The 23812-nt window shown below is 41.4% G+C and overlaps 1 protein-coding gene across 4 annotated transcripts; it reads left to right on the forward strand.

Annotated features, from left to right (window-relative positions):
• Nucleotides 1-475: 475 nt before the first annotated feature.
• On the forward strand, nt 476-20996 carry ZNF449 (zinc finger protein 449). Of its 4 annotated transcripts, none has more exons than XM_007090503.2 (5): nt 476-529; nt 2664-3112; nt 4696-4900; nt 19553-19666; nt 19858-20996. In XM_007090503.2, the coding sequence occupies exons 2-5, from the start codon at nt 2759-2761 to the stop codon at nt 20739-20741; spliced, it is 1557 nt and encodes a 518-aa protein (XP_007090565.2). In that variant the 5' UTR covers nt 476-529; nt 2664-2758; the 3' UTR covers nt 20742-20996. The 4 variants fall into 4 exon arrangements, with proteins under 4 accessions (XP_007090565.2, XP_007090566.2, XP_042830963.1 ...); XM_007090504.2 differs by lacking the exon at nt 476-529 and adding an exon at nt 672-959; XM_042975029.1 differs by lacking the exon at nt 476-529 and adding an exon at nt 672-919.
• The last annotated feature ends 2816 nt before the right edge of the window (nt 20997-23812 follow it).

Raw genomic sequence — 23812 nt, forward strand, 5'->3', positions numbered from 1 at the left:
AGCCCAAGGCCACTGCGGTCTGTGAGAGCCTGACCAGAGTCATAAGCCCAGGAAAGGTTGTTAAAATGCGAATTCTCGAGCTCATGCAAGCTGCGATGCTTTAGGGTGTTGGGAAGGGGCCCAGAAATCTGAAGTTTTCCCAGGCTCTCCCAAGAAATTCTTCCTGCACAGAGAGGTTTGGGAATCAGTGACCCAGTCCTAACAGAGTTAACGGAGGTCCCCACCGCTCTGATTTCTCTAGGGTTACCGGGAGAGAAGCCCTCCCTAGGATCAGGAACCGGGAACGTCCCACCCAAGCCCCTGGGCTGCAGAGGCACTTAAGACCGGAAATGGGAAGGCTTCCATAGCGGCTGGAGGCCCAGAGGAGGCCAAGGAAGTGGCGACCCCTCCCACGTCAGCTTGCTAAGGGGCCCAGACGGCTGGTGGGTGTTTCGGGGCCTGCCGGGAAATGTAGTCCAAAAGGCGGGCGCGCGCCTGCGCCCTGCGCAGCTGCCCCGGGGAGCCTGGGAGAGCCGTGGGCGCCGAGGCGGTGAGTCCCCGAACGGCCAGAGGGCGTGGCCGTCCCTGGGGCGCGGGCGCGGGCGCGGGCGGAGGTGCTCCGGTCCTGCTGGGGCTACGGCAACCGTCCATCGCCAGCTCTGACCCCGCGGCGTGTGCAGGGGCGAGCGACGGGCGGCGGGCCGCTGTCCGGCCGGGACCCCACCACCGCTCCCTGCGACCGGGCCGGGCCTTCCCGAGGTTGTCCGAGACCGGGATCGCCCCTCGAGGCGGCGGGACATCGTGGGCGGGAGCGCGCTGGGGCCATGCTCGCGCCCCAGGCAGCCGATTTGTGACTGGCTTTTAGACGTTCCCACGACGTGTCCCCCCTCGCTTTTCTCCGAGTGCCCGCTCTGCAAACACCTCTCTATCCGTGGGCCGGGTGAGAGCAGGCTCGCTCTGGCGGCTTTTGGGGAGAAGCCGTGAGTCCCGGGGTGCAGTGACGTTTCTTTGCGGAAGGGCGGACGGAGGGACAGCGGGACGGTCAGGGCCCTGGTGGACGTGGTGGAGAGTTCGGCGCGTCTGGGGAGGGCTGCGGGCTTCGAGGCCGAGCACGGTAAGGGCGGGTCCACAGCCCCAGCCGGCAGAGTTCCTGGATGCCCTCCAGCGACGGTTAGGTGCCTAGGCGGGAGATGGGGAAGCTTTCTAGGAATCAGTGCTCGGGACAATAACCTTTCCTGAGTGCTTCCTCTGTGCCCCGCATGCTGTCGTTCGCTTCCGTGCAGTTGCATCTGACACAGGAAATTTTGTGAAATCGATGCTATCATCATTTTCATGTTACAGACAGAAGCGCTGGGTGTCAGGCTCACAAAGCGAGCAGGTTATCCCGCCTGGATGGTCTGCCGCTAAAGTCCAGGTTACCATCGAGATAAGGGGTGATAGGGTCACAGTGTACATTTGGGATGACTAGGTAGGAAGATCATGAGTATTTTTTTCTTTGTCCCACTCCAGGGAAGAGGACAGGTACCTGAGGCATCTTGGCAAATGCAGGGAGAGAGAGAGAGAGGACCCATAGCTTAGGGTGGGTGCTGGTATTGAGACACGTCTGTGACCTCAGGCATTGCCCTAAGAACATTTGGATGTTTTTAGACATGAGCGTTGCAGGAATCTGTTCATTCTAACCTTGTCACCATTTCTGTCTGGCATTTACTGGGTGACATGGGACAAGTTATTCAGTCCTCCTGAGCCTCAACTTTCAGTTCCCTCATCTGAATTCATGGCATAATACTAGTCCCCACCTCCTCTCTTTGGGTGAGGGCTACCTGACCTAATAAATGCAGGAAGCCGAGAACAGCACTTGGACTTAGCAACATGAATGCCATCAGTGGCCTTCAGAATTAATGCAGCCCAGATGGCTGATGGCCTGCCCTGATGTAGTGTTTTTTTCTCATGAGAAAGCCAGCAGGCATGCCATAGCAGGATGAGGGTCACGCTGATGTGGGCTGAAGTACACACGCCTTGAGTGGAGAAGAATGAAAGGTTGCAGATTTGGAGCCTTTGGAGGTGTGGTTCTCCTAAGATGCCTGTTATTTAAGGCAACCAAGGGTTCCTCAATAGCACAGGGGCTTTCAGGGTGGTTCACCACTGCTCCCCTATTTCTTTTGTGGCCTGTATATATTCAGAGACACAAAATAGCTTGTATTAGTTTGGGAGTATAGTTACAGGGCAGCACATCTAGGGTGGTTCATTTAAGGGAAGAGGTTCTTAGCCTTGGGTCAATGGAATTCTAGAGTCGCACTATCGAGTAGAACTTGCTACAGCGATGTCTGTGGAGCACTTGAAATGTGACTAGTATGAATGAGAGACTGCATTTTTAATTTCAATGACTTTGAACTGAATCTACCACATGGGACTTGTGACTACCATATTGGGCAGCACAGTTCTAGAGGGTCCGTGTAGGGCGTAGAACATTTTGTAAATGTTTGGAAAATGGATGCAGCATTAGATGTGTATGTGTATTTTTCTAGGAAGTGATTCCCTGGCCTTCGTTAGATTCTCAGAATCACCAGAAAAGATTAAGGTCTGCTGCTTTAGGGCTTTGGCGGAATGTAAACAAGTTAAGGGAAGTAAGTATGGCTTCTGGTAATCACTGCTGTTTCTCCTTTCTCCTTTCGTCCTGTCCTCAGCTGTGGGTGGCTCCCCCTTGACACACGTACACAAAGAAATACTGGAATCTGAGACTTCAGGCCCCAGAGAAATTGCACACGGCCAGAAGGGGGCGATGGCTGTGGCCCTGGGTTGTGCAATCCAGGCTTCCTTGAATCAGGGCTCTGTGTTTCAAGACTATGACGCGGACTGTGAAGTCTTCCGCCAGCGCTTCAGGCAGTTCCAGTACAAAGAAGCAGCCGGGCCTCATGAAGCCTTCAACAAACTCTGGGAGCTTTGCTGTCAATGGCTCAAGCCAAAGATGCGCTCTAAGGAACAAATCCTGGAGCTGTTGGTGTTGGAGCAGTTCCTAACCATCCTGCCCACGGAGATAGAGACCTGGGTGAGGGAACATTGCCCAGAGAATAGAGAAAGAGTTGTGTCGCTGATAGAAGACTTACAGAGAGAACTTGAGATACCAGAGCAGCAGGTGAGAAGAGTTTGGGATCTTGGTAATTAGACAGAAGTAGCAGAGACGTCTGATACTAGATCAGACACTTCAATTCCAACCCCGCGCTTTCCCTGAAATGATTTTCATTTTTTCCTTCTGCTGGAATTGGCATATGGTTCCGTGATTCTCAACTATTAAACCCAGCTTCTATTCTGTAACAAATACTTAGTAATGTCTCTTCTGCTGTCCTGAAATGAAATTTACATATAATGTAACCTTACATACACACAAAATCAAAAACAATACTACAATAAGTGGTCTGTGGGCCAAATGCAGCGCCAGGCCTGTTTTTATGCAGGCCATGAGCTAATAATGGTCATTACCTTTTTAAAAGGTTGTTAAATACAAGAAGTGTAGGTGATAGACCAACATGACCCATAAAGTGTAATTATTTAATATATGACTATAAGAAAATGTTGCCAGCCCGGGTCAGGTGGAGTCTAGAAAGGAAATCAAGGAAAGGGGACATAGTTTGCCACAATCGAATCAGCATTTGAACACACTCCCTTTTCGGGCTTGACTGCACAGAAGACTTGAAGTTGTCAGATGCCCGCATCTATGCATAAAGTCACCGGGAAGGCGACAGCCACCAGTTCAGACTGGGACAGCTCAAACACTGGGTGGCACCGCTGGTCGTGTGATTTTCCACAGTGGCAACGAGTGTCAGTCAATCTGAACAACAAGGAATACAGTGGTTGTCTGATTTCCCAGGTAGGGCTTTCCTAGAAAATTCAGGTCACGCTACCATATGCAACACTATTTGGTGTGTATATGAGCCACAGTGTGAAGTCCTTGACAGGTTCTTTTTACCTGGATGGAAGTTTGAGGGGGAACTACAGAGTTGGCGGGGACCCGGAGCAGTGCCGCACCGTGAACGGTTTATACTCCCGTCTCTGCCCACTGAGTTCCGCCGGCCACCTGCCTTCATGCCACGTCAGCCTGTGGTGGTGGCGCTACTGTCCCCTGCTCAGAAGGGCACAGGGCAGAACCTGTGGCAGGAGGGAGAAAGGGCTTCGAGTTGGGCCTTAGGTGCCCGGTGTTGTGTGTTGACGGGGCTGTGCAGTTAGCTTCACTGAACTGGAGCCTTGCAAAATTTCCTGCGCCCGCCCCAGGGCGTAAGGAATTTATGGTTTCCCTTCCTCTCTCTGTCCTCTGGGTTTGGCTTACGATAGCAGATTTTACGTGCCTGTGGCCTAATCGTGCACTGCCCAGTACGGCCGCCACCGGCCAAGTGTGGGTGGCCCTTGAGCGCTAGCGATGTGGCCAGTGCAAACTGAGATGCGCTCTAAGTGGAAAACGCTGGCCACATTCAGAAGACTGAGCATGAGAAATAAAGTAGGTGAGATCTCTCCCTAGTAATGGTTGGCGTTGATGACATTCTGAACTTAGGGTATTTTAGCGGTACTGGGTTAACCGAGGCATGTTATTAAGATTGACTTCATCGCTTTCTTCTTTGTTTATGCGGGTACTGCAAAAGCAAAATGACGTACACAGGTCACACTGTCGCTACCGGGCATTGCTGGTCTAGACTTTAGAGTGATGGGTTCTGCCATTTGCCCCAGATCGATAGGCAGGAAATGCTCTTGGAAGAACTGGCACCGGTGGGAACGGCACACGTACCACCAAACATCCACCTGGAGTCACCCCCACTCCAAGTAATGGGACCTGCCCCGGAGGGCCCAGTGGCAGAGCCTTGGATCCCACAGGCAGGGCTGCAGGAGCTGAGCTATGGTGCCGCTGAGGAGTGCCAGCCCTTCCTGGACCCCGGTAAGGCAGGGGTTTTATTTCCTTTCTGAGGTTTGTACTTTGAGAGCTGAAGCGCTCTCCAGGTCTGGGGGTGGGTCAGAAACACCCACTGCTGGATGGAAGGGGACCACTGTGATGAAGCGTGGGAGGAGGGACGCCTCTCTGGGAGGAGCTGAGAACAAAGCACGGTACATCAGATGGGATTAAAAACCCTGTAAGCTAATGACCCTGCTCAAGAAGCCTGTTTTCCCCCTTTCAGTTGTTTTTATTGTTGTAAAATGCACGTAACATAAAATTTACCATCTTAATCATTGTGATGTGTATAGTCCAGTGGTATTGAGTGCATTATTAATGTCAAACCACTACTAACATCTGTTTCCATAACTGTTTTCACCTTGTAAAACTGAAACCCCATACTCATTTAAACAAATAATTGCCCATGTCTCTAGCCTTGGAAACCACCAGTCAGCTTTCTGTCTCTATGAATTTGACTACTCTGCGTACCTCATCTACATGGAATCATACAGTATTTGTCTTTTTGTGACTGGCTTATTTCACTTAACACATGTTCTGAAGGTTCATCCATTTTGTAGCATATGGCAGTATTTCCATCCAAGTAAAGGCTAAATAATATGCCATTGTACGTACCTACTGCATTTTCTCTATTTTCCGTAAATGTATGCTTAGTTTTCTTCCATGTTTTAGCTAGTATGCAAATATCTCTTTGAGACCCTGCTTTTACTTCTTTTGGGCATACAACTAGAGGTGGAAATGCTGAATCATACGGCAATTCTGTTTTTAATTTTTTGAGGAACAGCCACACTGGTTTCCACAGTAGTTGTACCATTTTACATTCCCGTCAATAGTGCGTAACTTTTCTAATTTGTCCACATCCTCATCAACACTTGTTATTTTCTGTTCTGTGATAGTAGCATTCTTAATGGATGTGAGGTGGTATCTCACCGTAATTTGGAATTGTGTTTCCCAAATGTTAGTGACATGGAACATCTTTTCAAGTGCTTATTGGCCATTTGTATATCTTCTTTGGAGAATGTGTATTCAAATCCTTGAACATTTCTTTTTCTTTAAGGTTTATTTGTTTATTTTGAGAGAGCGAGCGTGAGCCTGAGCATGAGTGGGGGAGGGGCAGAGAGAGGGAGAGACAGAGAATCCCAAGCAGGCTTCATGCTGTCAGCATAGAGTCTGCCACTGGGCTCGAACTCACAAACCACGGGATCATGACCTGAGCCCAAACCAAGAGTTGGACACTTAACCGACTGAGCCACCCGGGTGCCCCATTTTTTTTTAAAGTTTATTTCCCCCTGTACATTTCAAAAACGGAATGTGCTTTGTTGTTGAATTTTAGAATTCTCTATATATTCTAGATATTAATCCCTTATCAGATATGATTTGCAAATATTCTTCCCATTTGTGGGTTGCCTTTTTACTCTGCTGAAACTGTCTTTTGATGGATAAATTTTTAAATTTTTCATGAGCTACTCTGTGTCTACCTTTTCTTTTGTTGTCTATACTTTAGGTGTCATATCCAAGAAATAATTGCCGAATCCAGTGTCATGAAGCTTTCCCCTATGTTTTCTTCTAAGAGTTTCATAATTTTAGGTCCTGACTTTAGGTTTTTGATCTGTTTTGTGTTAATTTTTGCACGTGCTGTTGTGTAAGGTTCTAACTTCATTCATTTGCACACACATATCCAGTTTTTCCAGCACCATTTGTTGAAAAAAGTATTGTTTCTCCATTGAATAATCTTGGTATCATTGTTAAAAATCATTTCACCATATATATTAAGGTTTATGTATGGGCTGTCTGTTCTGTTCCATTAGTCTATATGCTAGTAAGTTTTGAAATCAGGAAGTGTGAGTCCTGTAGCTTTGTTCTTCCTTTCCACGAATTTTTGTCGTTTGGGCATCCCTGTAGAGTCCATATCATTTTAGGTATGGGTTTTGCTATTAACGCAAACAAAGTACCATTGGAATTTTCATAGAGATTGTATTGAATCTGCAGATCACTTTTGGTAGTATTGACATCTTAATAGTATCAAGTCTCCCAATCCATGAACATGGGATGTGATCTTCTTTCTTTATTTTTTTTTTGTTTTAAGAAATATTTATTTATTTTTGAGAGAGAGAGACACACACAGAGTGCGAGCAGGGGAGGGGCAGAGAGAGAGGGAGACACAGAATCAAGCAGGCTCCAGGCTCTGAGCTGTCAGCACAGAGCCCGATGTGGGGCTCAAACTCACAGACCACGAGATCATGACCTGAACCAAAGTCAGATGCTCAACCGACTGAGCCACCCAGGCACTCCTATTTATATCTTCTTTAATTTATTCTACCAATGCTTTGTCATTTTTGTGGTACAAGTCTTTGATGTACTTAATTCCTAAGTATTTTATTCTTTCCGATGCTATTGTAAATGGAACTGTTTTCATAATTTCTGGAATTGTTCATTGTTCATCGTTAGTATATAGAAATGGAACTGATGTTTGCAGGTTCATTTTGTATCCTGGTACTTTGATGAATTCATTTATTTATGTTAACAGTTTTTTAATGGAATCTTCAAGGTTTCTATATACTAGATCATATAATCTGCCAATAGAGATCATTTTACTTTTTCCTTTTCAATTTGAATTCCTTTTACTTCTTTTTCTTGCCTAATTTCTCTGGCTAGAAGTTTCAGTACTGTGTTGAACAGAGTGGCCAAAGCAGGCATCCTCTCCTTCTACCTCAACTTAGAGGGAAAGTTTTCGGCCTTTTACCACTGAGTGTGATGTTCCCTGTGGGTTTTTCATATATGGCTTTTATTTATGTGGAAGTAATTTCCTTCTGTTCCTATTGTGTTGAGTGGGTTTTTTTGTTTTATCATGAAAGGATGTTGAATTTTATCAAATGCTTTTTCCACATCATTTGAAATGGTGTGTTTTTTCCCTTCATTCTGTTAAGGTGGTATATTACATTGACCGATTTTCATATGTTGAAGCAGCCTTGCATTCTAGAAGCAAATATCACTTGGTCATGTTATATAATCCTTTTAATATGTTGCTGAATTCAGTTTGCTAATATTTTGTTCAGGGTTTTTTGTATCAATGTTCATAAGGGATATTGTTGTGTCATTTTCTTATAGTGTCTTTTCTGGCTTTGGTATCAGGGTAATGTTGGCCTCAGAGGATGAGGAAAGTGTTTCCTCCCCTTCATTTTTTTTGGAAAAGTTTGAGAAAGATTTGTATTAGTTCTTCCCTAAATGTTTGGTAGAATCCACCAGTGAAGCCATCAGGTCTAGGGCTTTTCTTTGTCAGGAGATTTTTGATTACTGCTTCACTCTCTTTACTAGTTTACTGAATAGGTCTATTCAGATCTTTCTGTTTCTTTGTTATGTAGTCTTGGTAGGTTTTGTGGTTCTGGTAATTTATCCATTTCATCTAGGTGATCCAATTGGTTTGTATACGGTTGTTCATAGTGCTGTCTTGTAATTGTTTTTATTTCTGTAGAATGATTGGAAATATCCCGACTTTAATTTTAACAATTTTTGCCTTCTTTCTCTTTGTCTCTTTGTCTTAGTTCATCTGGCTAAAGGTTTGTCAAGTTCATTCATCTTTTCAAAAAGCCAATGTTTGGTTTCATTGATTTTCTCTATTGTCTTTCTAGTCTTTATTTTGTTTATCTCTGACTGATCTTTATTGTTTCCTTCCTTCTGCTTTGGGCTTAGTGTTTTTCTTTTCTTATTAGTTCCTTAAGTTGTAAAGTTATGTTACTGTTTTGGGCTTTTTTTGTTTACTAATGTAAGTATTTATAGCTATAAATTCCCTACTTAGCCCTGCATTCATTATGTCTCAAAAGTTTTGGCACTTTGCATTTTCATTTTCATTGATCTCTAAGTATTTTCTAATTTTCTTTGTGACTTCTTCTTGCATCCATTGGTTATTTAACAGGGTGTTATTTAATTTTCACAAATTTGTCAATTTTCCAGTTTTCCTTCTGTTCTGATTTCTAACTTCATTCCATTGTGGTCAGAGTAAGTACTTTGAATGAGATCTGTGTTTTTAAATATATAGAAACGAATTTGTGGCCTAACATACCGTCTGCATCCCAGAAACTGTCTCATATGCACTTGAGAAGAATCTGAGATTTTTATTCTGGCCATCTTAGTGAGTGTGAAGTGTTTCTTCAAAGACTGTAATGGTGTTGAGCATCGTTTCATGGGCTTATTGGGCGTTTGTGTATCTTCACTGGAGAAATGCCTATTTAGATTTTTTGCCTATTTTTGTTTTTTATTTTTTTATTTTTTTTAAGTAGGCTTCACACTCAACCTGGGCCTTGAACTCCGGTCCCTGAGATCAAGAGTTGGATGCTCTAACAACTGAGCCAGCTGGGCACCCCTGCCTATTTTTAAGTAGGATTATATGTGTTTTTATTACTGAGTTGTGTATGATCTTTTTATATTCTAGATAAAAGTCTATTATTAGATATATGACTTATAAGTAGTCTTTCATGTTTTGTGACTGTCTTTTAACTTTCTTAATAGTGTCCTTTGTAGCGCAAAAGTTCTTCTTTTTTTTTTTTTTTTTAATTTTGATGCGGTCCAGTTTAACTATTTTTTGTTTTGTTGCTTGTGCTTTTTATGTCATACCTAAGAAACCATTGCCTGATACAAGGTCATGAAAATTTACCCCTAAATTTTCTCCTAAGAGTTTTATAGTTTTAGCTTGCATTTAATGCTTTGATTCATTTTCAATTAATTTTTGTATAAGTTGCACAGTAGCGGCCCAAATAATATGTATATTTACATATATTCTCGCATATTCAGTTGTTTCAGCATGGTTTGCTAAAAGGCTCATTCTTTTCACATTGAATGGACTTGAAACTTGTCCAAAATCAGTTGACTACAGGTATATGGGTTTACTGCTGGACGGTCAGCTCTAGTCTAGTGATCTATATGTCTATTCTTATGGAAATACCACACTGTCTTTATTATTGCTTTCCAGTAAGTTTGGAAATATGAGAGTGTGAGGGCTCCAATTTTGCTTTTGTTTTTCAAGATTGTCTTGGCTGCTCTGAGTTTGATACAATTCCATGTGATATTTAGCATCAGCTTATCAGTTTCTACAAAGAAGTCAGTTGGGATTCTCATAGGGGTTGTGTTGAATCTGTAGATAAGTTTGGGGAGTATTGCCATGTTAACAGTGTTAAATTTGTGATGCATACACATGTGGTGCTTTTCCATTTATTTAGATTTTCTTTCATTTTTTTTTTTACATTTTTTATAGTTGCCCAAGTATAAGTTTTTATACTGCTGTTATGAAATTTGTTCCCAAGTATTCTTTTTAATGGTTTTTCCAGAGGAACTGTTTTCTTAATTTCATTTTTGGGTTGTTCATTAAAAATATATAGGATTACAGGGCGCCTGGGTGGCTCAGTCGGTTAAGCATCTGACTCTTGGTTTCAGCTCAGGTCATGATCTCACGGTTTGTGAATTCTAGCCCTGCATTGGGCTATGCATTGAGCATGGAGCCTGCTTGGGATTCTCTCTCTCCCTTTCTCTCTCTGCCCTTCCCGTGCATGTGCTCTCTTTCTCTCAAAATAAATAAACTTAATATCTCTCTATATAGGATTATAATTAATTTTTGCATATTGATCTTGTGTCCTGTAATCCTACTTGTTTAATAGTTCAAATTATTTTTTAGTGGGTTCCTTAGGATTTTCTATATCAAAGATTATGTCATCTGAAAAAAGAGATAGCTTTACTTATCTTGTTCTAATCTAGATACCTTTTCTTCCTTTTCCTTGCCAAATTACCCTGGCTAGAACCTCCAGTACAATATTCAATGTAAGTGGTGAGACCGGACATCCTTGTCTTGTTTCTGATCTCAGGGGAAATGCATTTAGTCTTTTACTGTTATTTATGATGTTAGCTGTGGGCCTTTCCTTGATTCCTTTTATTAGGGTGAGGAAGTTCCCTTCTATTCATGGATTATTGAGTGTTTTTATCAAGAAACTCTTGAATTTTGTCACATGCTTTTTGTGCGTCTATTGAGATGATCATGGTTTTACTTTTTATTCTCTTGTAATGGTGTATTTCCTTAACTTTTGAATGTTAAACCAACATTGCATTCCTGATGCAAATGGATTACTTGATCCTGGTGTATAATTCATATTATATGTTGCTGGATTTGGTTTGCTAGTATTTTGTTGAAGATTTTTATATCTATTTTCATCGGAGATACTGTCTGTAGGTGTTTTTTTTTTGGTCCTGTCTTTATCTGGTTTTGTTATCAGGGTACTATTGGCCTCATAGACTGAGTGGGAAAGTCTTTGTTCCTTTTCTATTTTTTGGATGTGTTTGTGAAGAATTTCTGTTTTTTTTTCTTTTGTTGTTTATACCTTGGATGTCACATTTAAGAAACTGTTGCCTAATTCAAGGTCATGAAGATTTATAGCCATGTTTCCTTCTTTTTTTAAATATATTTTTAAAGTTTATTTCTCTTGAGAGAGAGAGAAAGCACGAACAGGGGAGGGGCAGAGAGAGGGGAGATAGTGAGAATCCCAAGCAGGCTCCACACTGACAGCGTGGAGCTGGACATGGGGCTTGAACCCACGAACTGTGAGATCATGACCGGAGCCAAAGTCAGATGCTTAACTAACTGAGCCACCCAGGTGCCCCTCTTTTTTTTTTTTTTTTAAGAGAGAGAGAAAGTGTGAGTCAGGGGAGGGTCAGAGGGAGAGAGAGAGAGAGACAGAGAGAGAGAATCTTAATCAGACTCCAGGCTCAATGCAGAGCCCAGCAGAGGGCTCAATCCCATGACCCTGGGATCATGACCTGAGCCAAAATCAAAAGTTGGATGCTCAACCAATTGAGCCACCAGGTGCCCCTGTACTTATGTTTCCTTCTAAGAGTCTTGTGGATTTAGCTCTTAAATTTAGATCATTGATCCATTATGAATTAACTTTTGTATATGGTGTGAGAAATGGGACTAGCATCATTCTTTTACATGTGCATATCTAGTTGGCCCAGCACCATTTGTTGAGGAAACTATTCTTTCCCCATTGAATTGTCATGGTACCTTTCTCAAAAATGGATTGACAATAAATGACAAGGCTATTTCTGGCTTATCAATTCTATTCCACTGATACATTTTTCTTTCCTTATGCCAGTACAGTGAGTTGGAAAGTGTTCCATTCTCTTCTGTTTTCAGTGAGAGATTATGTAGAATCGGTGTTAATTCTTTAAATGTTTGGTAGAATTCACCACTGAATCATCCAGACCTGGGCTTTTCTTTGTGAGAAGTGTCTTGATTACTAATTCAGTACCTTTACTTGTTATAGGTCTATTCTGATTTTATATTTCTTCTTGAATCAATTTTGGGTAGTTTTTGTGTTTCCAGGAATTTATGCATTTCATTTATCTAATTTGTTTCTGTGCAGTTGTTCATACTATTCCTTTATAATCCTTTTTATTTCTGTAAGGTTAGTAGTAATAGTTCCCCTTTCATTTATGATTATAGTAATTTGAGTTTTCTTTCTTCTTTTCTTGGTCAGTTTAGCTGAAGATTTGTCAATTTTGTTAATTTTTTTCAAAGAACCAACCTTGGTTTTATTGATTTTCTCTATTGTTTTACCGTTCTCTGTTTCATTAAATCCTGCTCTAATCTTTATTATTTTCTTCTGGTTGTTTTAGGTTTTGTTTGCTCTTATTTTTCTAATATTTTAAGGTGCAAAGTTAGGTTATTAATTTCAGATTTTTCTTTCTTTTCAATATAGGCATTCATAGCTATAAATTTCCCTTTAAGCAGTGGTTTAGGTACATTCCTAAGTTTTGGTATATTGTGTGTTCATTTTCATTTATCTCAAAGTATTTCTAATTTCTCTTTTGATTTTTTTATGATTGATTATTTATTTAAGAGTGTGTTGTTTAATGACCTTGTATTTATGAAGTCCTCAAATTTCTTTCTGTTATTTCTTTTTTAAGTAGGCTCCATACCCAGCGTGAAGCCCAATGCAGGGCTTGAACTCAGAACCCTGAAATCAAGACCTAAGCTGAAATCAAGAGTCGGACACTTAACCAACCTAGCCACCCAGGCACCCTTCTGTTATTTTTTTCTAACTTCATTCTGTTTTGGTGGGAGAATATACTTTGTAATTGTGATCCTTTCACATTTTTGAACATTTGTTTTATGGTATAGCATCTTGACTGCCCTGGAGAATTTTCCATGTGCACTTGAGAAGAACACATATTCTGTACTTCTTGGGTGGAATGTTCTATAAATGTCTGTGACATTTAGTAGGATTATAATTTTTTGTCTTCTATTATTGATCTTCTGCCTAGATATTCTATCCAGTAGTGCAAAGAGGTATTTAAGTCTCTGCTACTGCTCAGTTGTCTCTTTTACTCTTTCTGTCAGTTTTTGCAGTCATGTATTTGGTACTCTGTTTTTAAGTGCATGTATGGTTAGAATTGTTATATCTTCCTGATTTGTCATTTTACCATTATAAACTGATCCTTTTTATCTCTAGAAGCTTTTTTGTTTTGATGTCCATTTTGTATGATATTAGTGTAATCAGTCTGGCTGTCTTGTGGTTGTTATTTGCATGATATATCTTTTTCCATCCCTTTACTTTCAGTTAGTATCTTTGAATCTAAAGTGTGTCTCCTGTAGACAGCATGTAGATGGATTTTTAAAACCTAGTATGATGATCTCTGCCTTTTGATTGAGTTGTTTAATGCATCTATGTTTAACCTGATTTTTGATATGGTGTAACTTACATCTGTGATTTTACTTTTTGTTTTCTATATTTCTCATATCTTTTTTGTTTCTCTGTCCTTCGTTTGCTGCTTTCTTTTGCACTGAGTAAATGTTTTGAATGTAGCACTTTACTTAATCAATTTTCACTATTTTTTAAAAATTATTTCCTTAGTGGTTACTCTAGAGATTAGCATGTACATCTTAACGTAATCAGATTTAGATTTATACTAATTTCATGCTAGTAAAATATAGAAATATTTCTTATATATACCTCTATTTTCTTCCTTTTTTGTGGTGTTACTATCATACATATTGCATTAAAAATGTTAAAACCTCAAAAAAATGTTAGAAACCCAAAAATACATTGTTAAAGATATTACTTTATATAATTTTAAGCCTTCTAAAAGAGCTAGAGAAGAAAGAAATACAAATAGATATTATGACTTTTGTTGTATTAACATTATTTATATTTCTGGTTTTCTTCATCTTTCCTGTGGATTTTAGTTATTAATTACAGTCATTTTTTTACCCCCATACAGTTTTGCGCTCATCCACCTCATTTGTGCTGTTATTGGCAAATATATTACATTTCTACAGATTATTTGCCCAACAGTGCACTACATATATATGGTTCTATACACTGCTTTTAAAATCTTTTAAGAGAAGAGGGGCACTTAAGTGGCTCAGTCAGTTAAGCAACTGACTTCGGCTCAGGTCATGATCTCAGGGTTCATGAGTTGGAGCCCCGCGTCGGGCTCTGTGCTGACGGCTCAGAGCCTGGAGCCTGCTTCAGATGCTGTGTCTCCCTCTCTCTCTGCCCCTCCCCTGCTTGTTCGTTTGTTCTCTCTCTCTCTCTCTCTCTCTCTCTCTCTCTCTCTCTCAGTCTTTTAAGAGAAGAAAGGAGCAGAAATTAGTATTTATACCGTCTTTTATAATTACCCTCTCTTGTTGTGCCCTTTGTTTTTTCGTGTGGATTTGAATTCCCATTTGGAATCAGTAGCTTTCAGACTGAGGAACTGCCTTTAGTATTTCTTGTTAGGCAAGACTTCTGCCAATGAATTCTCTCAGTTTTTGTTTATTAGAAATATTGTTATTCCAGATTAATTTTTTTTAATGTTTATTTGTTTTGGAGACAGAGACAGAGCATGAGAGGGGGAGGGGCAGAGAGAGAGGGAGACACAGAATCCAAAGCAGGCTCCAGGCTCTGAGCTGTCAGCACAGAGCCCGACGTGGGGCTCGAACTCATGAATGGTGAGATCATGACCTGAGCTGAAGTTGGACGCTTAACCGACTGAGCTACCCAGGCGCCCCTCACAATTCATTTTTTACAGATAGCTCTTCTGGATATAATTTCTCATTTTTCTTTGAGCACTTTGAATATGTTGTCCCACTGTCTTCTGGCCTCCAGTGTTGCTAGTGAGAACTCGGCCTTTAATTTTATTGGAGTTCCCTTGTAAGTGACAAGTCATTTTCCTCTTGCTGTCTTTCAAGGTTTTCTTCTTTTTATGTGACCTTTAGGATTTCTACTATGATATGTCTGGTTTTTTAAAATGTTTATTTTTGAGAGAGAGCAGGAGAGGGTCAGAGAGAGAGAGAGAGAGAGAGAGGGAGACAGATTATCCCAAGCAGGCTCCTCTGTGCTGACAGCAGAGAGCCCTGATGTGGGGCTCATACTCACAAACCCAGAGATCATGACCTGAGCCGAATTTGATGCTTAACTGACTGAGCCACCCAGGCTCTCTGATATGTCTGTTTGAAGATCTCTTTGTGTTTGTCCTGCTTGGAATTCATCTAGCTTCCGAGATGTGTAGATGAATGTGTTTTCAACACATTTGGGCAGTTTGGCACCACTGTTTCTTCAATTTGTTTTTTTTTTTTCTGCTCCTTTCTCTCACCCTCTCCTGGTTCTCTCATTATACATCTAGTATAATGGCACCTAGTGGTACCCGACTTTTCTCTGAGGCTCTATTCACTTCCCTTCATTCTTTTTTTCTCTGTTCTTCTGATAGTATAATCTCTACTGATCTGTCTTCAAGTTCACTGATTGTTCTGATAGTTCACATCCATTCTTGAGCAATTCTAGGGAATTTTTCATTTCAGTTATGGTACTTCTCAGCTCCAGAATTTCCACTGGATTCTTATTATACTTTCTACTTATTGATATTCTCTATTTGATGTGATGTGATGTGATGCTGTTTGTCATCATAATTTACTTCCTTAATCATGGATTGGTTTCGCTCTTGGATACTCATAATGGCTACTTTGAAGTCTTTGCTAAATTCACTATCTAGTCACTCACATAGGCAGAGTCCGGTCTCCACTCTTTTTTTTCTTCTAGTGTATGGGTCATACTTTCCTGTCCACATGCATGGCTCATCATGTTTTGTTGGAAACTGGACATTTTAGATAAAACATTGTAGCAACTCCGGAGTCCTTCTTTCCCCTCCCTAGGGCTTGTTATTGTTATTTGTTTGCTTATTTGTTTGGTAATGGCTGCTTCCTTCAGTCAACTCTAGTCCACTGTGAAATGTTAACCTTTTGATGTTGCCCCTCAGGGAGCACAGTCTCGGATGTGCACACAGTCACCCCGGAAAGGCAGCACTTTTACAGGGCTTTCTTTGGCTGCCTCTTTCCCTGACCTGACCCTGCCATTAATTTCCAGCTAATTGCTCTATTGTTTTCAGCAATGCCCTGAGCATAATTTCTCCCTGGACCAATCTAGTCAATTTCAGATACCTTTGTTGGGCTAGCTCCTGAGGTCAGGTTTTGAGATTTGTTGTGATCCCAGGAGGGCTCTTCCCAGCTTGTCTTTTTTCCCACTTCTCTTCGGCAAGCTAGTCAGCCTGCGGTTTAGGGTGTATAGTCCATAAATCTATCAAACTCTTTCCTGTTGCCTTTCATTATAATCTGTGCTCTTTTTTAGAATATCCTTAGGCTTAAATGTTCATCCTCTGTTGCAAATGAATCAGGTGTTTTGTTTTGTTTTGTTTTGTTTTGTTTGAGAATATATTAGGAGCTACCTGTTTTAAGGCCTGCTTCTCCGAGGCCAAATCTCTGATACATTGCTCTGGAGGTGGGGGAAATGGTGTGCTTATCTCTGAGTGAAACTGCCACTTTCCAGCTGAGCACTAGGTCCGGCCCTCAGGTCTTCTTGGGTTGCATCTCCAGGCTTAGAACCACTGTCTTATAATCACAACTGCCTTACAAGGACAGACAGGGAGTACTCTAGTGTTGTCACCAATAGGACACCCAGGGTAGCTCCTCCATGCCACCAGTAGAGACTGGGCAGATAAAAGCTGTCCCCACCTTGCAGCCACAATTGTTTGGACCTTAGAATCAACAATGGGTAGCTGGGGTAGGATGAGAAATGCTGAGGTCCTGCCCCTTCCAAGAAGATAGCCCTCCTGGGGGAGAGGCCGCCTCGGTCCCTGTGCCAGTGTAGAGTGGAGCTGGGAGAGGCACCAAAGAGAACTGTTGTGGTTTAAATCCTCAAGAATCTCCCTATTACCAGGGCGCCTAGGTGGCTCAGTGGGTTAAAGGTCTGACTTTGGCTCAGGTCATGATCTCGCTGTTTCCGAGTTGAGTTCGAGCCCTGCATCGGGCTCTGTGCTGACAGCTCAGAGCCTGAAGCCTGCTTCCGGGTTCTGTGACTCCCTTTCTCTCTGTCCCTCCCCCGCTCATGCTCTGGCTCTCTCTCAAAAATAAATAAACTTTTTTAAAAAAAGAATCTCCCTATTACCTGTGAATTTTAGAAGATTAAAAAAAAATAGATGTTTCCTAGTTTGCTGTAGGCCCTTAGGACCAATGTTTGTTTTATTTTTTAAAATTTTTTAAAAAGTTTGTTTATTTATTGAGAGAGAGAACACAAGCAGGAGAGGGGCAGCTGGAGGGAGAAAATCCCAAGCAGGCTCCTAGCTGTCAGCATGGAGCCCATTGCGGGGCTCGATCCCATGAACTGTGAGATCATAACCTGAGCCCAAATAACGCTTAACTGACTGAGCCACCCAGGTGCCCCTGTTTTTTTATTTATTTAAAAAAAATTTTTTAACGTTTATTTATTTTTGAAACAAAGAGAGACAGAGCATGAATGGGGGAGGGTCAGAGAGAGAGGGAGACACAGAATCTGAAACAGGCTCCAGGCTCTGAGCTGCCAGCACAGAGCCCAACGCGGGGCTCGAACTCACAAACCGTGAGATCATGACCTGAGTCAAAGTCGGACACTTAACCGACTGAGCCACCCAGGCGCCCCATCCTGTTTTTTTATTTTTAATAATTGTCACTAGTTTCATTGGGAAGTAGGTCTGCAGAGCTCCTCGTGATATGTTGGAAATCCACCTCCTCGACTACATTTCGGTTATAAATCCACATTTTACACCGAGGCCTTTGCTAGTCTGCCTCTTTCAAGTTTCAGTTTTCCCTCATGGCAGGTTTCCTTTGATCTGGAACCCCCAGTTTTGTTTGACCTGTGCCATGTTACCCTTTGATCCCACTCTTCGCTTTGCAGTCTAAACAAAAACAATGCAGTGAATTTATTTTTCATTTTTTGTAAGCTTATGTATTTTGAGAGAAGGAGAGAGCACATGGGGGGAGAGGCAGAGAGAGAGGCCCCAGCGATCTGGGGCTCACACTCACTTACAGCAAGACCCTGACTTGAGATGAAATCAAGAGCCAGACACTTCAGACTGAGCCACCCTGGGCACCTCAACAATATAGTGAACTTAAACAAAATTGTATTTGAAATGCATTTTTGTTGGTCATTCTTAATTGCAAAAGGTCTTTTTTCCATGAAAATATAAAATAAGGTATTTTAGTCCCCTTCCTATGTTTTGACATAATGCTTTGAAACGTAAATTTTCATTCCTTTGCTAATGTATTTTAATAATGCTACTATTTTTAAAAATATTGCTGATGTTTAAACAGCATCCTGCAGTTAGATTTCAAGGCAACAGTTTTCATCCCACACTTTATTGCAGACCAATATACTTTGCCAGAGCCGAGGAAGGTGAGGAAAGGTCGTGGAAAGAGAATGTGAGCCACAGCAGCTGTCAGTGGGGAGAGAGGTGGTAGGACATGGGGACAGTGAGTGTAGGAACTTGTTCTAGTTGTTCTTAGACTGATAGAAATACCATTGGATGGTTTTTTGGGTTAATTTCAAGAGAGTGCACTTCTAGGCTTCCCCTGAAATAAACATAAACCCTGCTTTTGCTTGTTGGCAACCTAGTCATTTTCCATTTTATTTGAAAATCTCAATAGAAAAGATTCTAGTAAATAGTTTCATAACCCATACATTTATTTATTAATTTTTTCAGCGTATTTATTTTTGAGAGAGGGCGCACATATGTGCAGGAGCGGGGGAGGGGCAGAGAGGGAGGGAGAGAGAGTATCCCACGCAGGCTCTGAGCTCTCAGCACAGAACCCGACTTGGGGCTCAAACTCACGAACCAAGAGTTCATGACCTGAGTAGAAATCAAGGGTCACGTGCTTAACTGACTGAGCCACCCAGGTGCCCCTCCTAACCCCGACTTTTAGCTTTCTCTTCACTCGGTATCAATAGCAGCATTTCTCAGTTTTATGCCAAAATACGCCAAAACTCTATGAAGATTTACTGCCTATTTTGGCTCTAACCTGAATAAATATCAGACTAGATATAGAAATAATGTAGTGTGTTGATTTCAACACAGAAATGGTTTACTCTCCTCCCACAGAGGAGAATGGCCTTGAATTGAGCACAAAAGGATGTTCTCTCATCACATGTTTTGTTTTTATCTTTAAAAAAGAGAGTCTCTTGTGAGAGATCTTGGGTGGAGTCGTAGTCATTGGGGAGAAAGTAGACCTTAAGCGGCCACATGTCCCAGATGTCGTCAGAGAAAACCCTTGATGACATAAACTATTCTGCTTCTCATCTTTCTTATGGCCAGGGTATCCAATACCAAAGCTGGACGTGAACTTTTCATTGGAGCCTCGAGAAGAGGCATGGGTGAAGGAACTACAAGATTCCAAAGAAATGAAACAGTTATTTGACTCCAAGATAGGTAAGTCATGGTTCATTGATGTCATGGAATAAAGAAAAGAAAAATTCGGCCTTCATCAGGGTAAAGAGTTTGGGATTCTACCAAGGAGTTTCTGTATTCCTGCTGGTGGTTTAATACAATCCTTCCTTTTCCCTCGTGTGTTCCTCTCTGTGGGACGCAGTGACATCTTCAGTTTCTGTTTCTTCTCTCAGGTTTTGAGATGGGGATAGAAAATGAAGAAGATTCTTCAAAACAGAAAAAACTGGAGAATATGTATCCATTTATTGTTACTTTAGAGGGGAATGCTCTCCATGGGCCCATTTTGCAAAAAGACTATGTACAGTTGGAAAATCAGTGGGAAAGTCCCCCGGAGGATCTACAGACAGATTTAACAAAACTGGTGGATCATCCGAACCCCTCTGCAGGAGAGAAACCTGAGAATTCCAACTTAGAAGAGCCTCTCGACCCCAGACCCCAGAAGAAAAAGAGTCCAGGGGACAAACCTCACCGATGCCCTCAGTGTGGAAAATGTTTTGCGCGGAAGTCGCAGCTTACAGGGCACCAGAGAATTCACTCTGGAGAGGAACCGCATAAATGCCCTGAGTGTGGAAAAAGATTCCTTCGTAGTTCAGACCTTTATAGACACCAACGGCTTCATACCGGAGAGAGGCCCTACGAATGCACTGTGTGTAAAAAGCGATTCACTCGACGGTCGCACCTTATAGGGCACCAGAGAACGCATTCTGAAGAAGAAACCTACAAATGTCTTGAGTGTGGGAAAAGCTTTTGTCATGGATCGAGTCTCAAAAGACATCTGAAAACTCATTCGGGTGAAAAACCTCACAGATGTCACAGTTGTGGGAAAAGTTTCAGTAGACTGACAGCTCTTACTTTGCATCAGAGAACTCACACCGAAGAGAGACCTTTTAAATGTAATTACTGTGGGAAAAGCTTTAGACAGAGACCGAGCCTTGTTATTCATTTAAGAATTCACACAGGGGAGAAGCCATACAAGTGTAGTCACTGTTCTAAAAGCTTCAGGCAGAGGGCAGGCCTTATTATGCACCAGGTCACTCACTTTAGAGGACTTCTTTAAGAATCTTGAAGAGAACAGGTTCCCACAGAGATTGACACTAACTAAAAAAAAAAAAAGTTAACCAACAGCAGCCTGTTTGCCTTGGAAGAATCTTTTTTGTTTGAGCTTATGAGAACAGGTTTTAAAAACTATTTAAAAAGCCCTTCTTCCAAAGTATATGAATTCTAGACTATCTGTCTACTCTTGCAACATTCCCAGATTTGATTTATGCTCTCTTCCTTTTTTTTTTTTTTTTTTTTTTTTTTTACAATGAAATGTTTTGTGTCCTAAGCCAACTATGTCATAGATATAAGCATAAAGCATAGAATTGATGACAATCCTTTTCAGAGTAGGGTCAATATGATGGATGATCATGTCTATCAACATAACTACTAAAGCAGCACCATAATTATTCTGCTGTCATTATGAAAGGGGATGATGTTCGTGCAAAGCTTTATATGTGTCCTCTAAGTAGTAAGCAAGGAGACAGTGTATTTTGTCAAATAATAAAAATGTGTCGAGAACACATTTGCCTGGTAAGAACTGGGTTATTTCCATTGAGATTGTTTATGTCGAAGGAAATTAAGATTTTAACCTTTACTTATGAATTTTGCAAAGTTTGCTAGTCTGTTTAGTTGGCGGTCTGGGGTGATGCTGCTTAGAGCTGAGTATCAACTTGATGATTTATTTTGTTCACAGAATAACTAAGCTCTTTGTGGAAGAATCCCTTGGACAATTGATGTCATACAAGTAGAATCTAACTTAATTTAGATTGCGAAACCAGTGTCTGTGGCTTTTTACTGTCCTTTGGTATTCACCGATGTGTCTCTCCGTGCTTTTAAGATTTTGCCCATTCTTTAATTCAGTGTCCCCCTAACCGTGTGTCATAGAGCACTTAGTTCTACAAGATATTTTACAAATAAGTTCGGGAATCCCTGCTGTCTCCACTTTTCTAGATACACAATGCACATCAGCATACAAGGATCTCTCAGAGGTCCTCCGGTAAAGGCAGAAAAAGCACCTCTTTTGGCTGAGTGTTTTCTAAACTTATTTGATGCCCAGAACCCTTTTTCATGTATACCCGGTAATAACCCACAGAACTAGTATTCTGCAAACATTCCTTGGAACACACCGCCTTTAACCATTTCTATAGCTATCAGTATAGTTTTGTTGCTCCCAAGCCTAGTTATCTTCAGTTGTTTCAAGGGTGTTATGAAAAATTCTTTACGTATATACATTTTTTTATATAACACACACATCATTTTAAGGAGGTGAGGGTCACCAATCGAGATAATTTATCAGTCGTTCAGTGATTCTCAACCTCTTTGAATTTTACTTATAATCACACATGCATATTGCTACTTATATAAACGTTGTATAATCGTGGTAAGGACTCAAATTCCTGTAGCAAGGGAGGAACTGTCTTTGTCAGTTATAGCTGTTAATACATGAAAATATTCATTCAGCCTAGTTCCTTGTTATAAAATACAAGAAGTAGGACATTCAAGTATTTTCCCTTTATGAAGACACCAGTCATTCTTTCCCTAAACTAGGAGTAGGGAAAGTGTATTTTGTTCTATTCCACTGAAGTTCTCGGAAGTGATGTTGAAAATAAGTATTTCGGGGGCAAGTACTCTGTGCCTAATTGGTCCTGTTCTAGGCTTAATGGAAACTAGTCAAGACACGAATCCGTGAGTCCGGTTCATAAGGAGTTTATAGTATCGTTAGTTAAACAAGAGTTGGGAAATAAATGGAGAACAATGCAAGAGAGTTTGTAATTAAGTGCCAAAGCATATCACGTGCTACAGCCAGGACGTATCTTTAATTCCTGTCATCCAGGTCCCTGTATGATGCTGCTATAAGTGTGGGGTTAAAATTGACATCCCAGTAGCAATAAACATGTAACACAGGAGGAGTCTGAATGTAGAGATGAAAAATACGGAATGTAATGGCTTCTCTTTTCTCTCTTGTGGACTTGCATTCAAACCAGAACAGTGCCTTAGAATGGATGTGCCCAACTGCTCTGTATCTATGCAATATTTTAATAAAGTGGAAATGTGTATGCTCTTCCTGCTTCAATCACATTAACTGATGGTTTGAACAACTCAGAAGCACTTCCGACGGCTATGGCAGCAAGTGCCACAGTTGACTGCTGCTCCCACCCAAAGGTGGGATCACTTTACTCCCTGCGGCCGTGGTGCCAGCTTCATGCATCATTCTGAGCATTTCCTACAGGCAAGTTTAGCTAGTAGGCTTAGTTGTGATCATAGCGTGAGCCACATCCTCCCCCTCATCTGTAGCTACACACACAGCCGGGTTTTGCAGGGTAGAGAACATCCGTTACCCGTTGCCTTGTGATACTGTCCCATATGTAACACGCACCAATAAGTACTTGTGACATCGAATCAAGAAATATGTGAAATCTTGGAAACAGACATCCTAGTTAGAACATTGTGTGGATGTGTCTGATTAAATTTCTGAACATTTCAGGAAGGTAAGGGCAAAATATCTACTTACTATGAAGGGCAAAAACCAGTACCCATCTCAGCAGTGCTAAGAAGATTAAATGAGAGATGTATTGTTCAGGCCTTACACAGGATAAGCTTTCAATAAATATTCAGGATATGTCATTCATTCATTCATTCATTCATTTGTTTATGTGTTTATTTTTGGGAGAGTGCAAGCGGGGGAGGGGCAGAGAGAGAGAGAGAGAGAAAGAAGCCCAAGCAGGCTCCACACTGTCAGTGCAGAGTCCAATGCAGGGCTCGGGCCCATGAACCATGAGATCATGAGCTGAGCCAAAATCAAGAGTCAGACACTTAACTGCCTGAGCCACCCAGGTGCCCCAGGATACTGTCTTTTAATTCTTTGCTGTTTAATTATAAAAAATATTTCAGTTGTTGATTTTCCTCTAAATATGGTTTTAGTCCTAGTCACATTCTATAGTTTTATATATAATGTCTGCATTAGGATTTTCTAGAGAAACAACCAATTATATATATATATAGAGAGAGAGAGAGAGAGAGAGAGAGAGAAAGAAAGAAAGAGAGATTATAGGAATTGGCTCATGCAGTTATGAAGATTGGGAAGTC

The sequence above is a fragment of the Panthera tigris genome, chromosome X, assembly GCF_018350195.1.
Source record: "Panthera tigris isolate Pti1 chromosome X, P.tigris_Pti1_mat1.1, whole genome shotgun sequence".
In the NCBI taxonomy this organism is placed as follows: domain Eukaryota; kingdom Metazoa; phylum Chordata; class Mammalia; order Carnivora; family Felidae; genus Panthera; species Panthera tigris.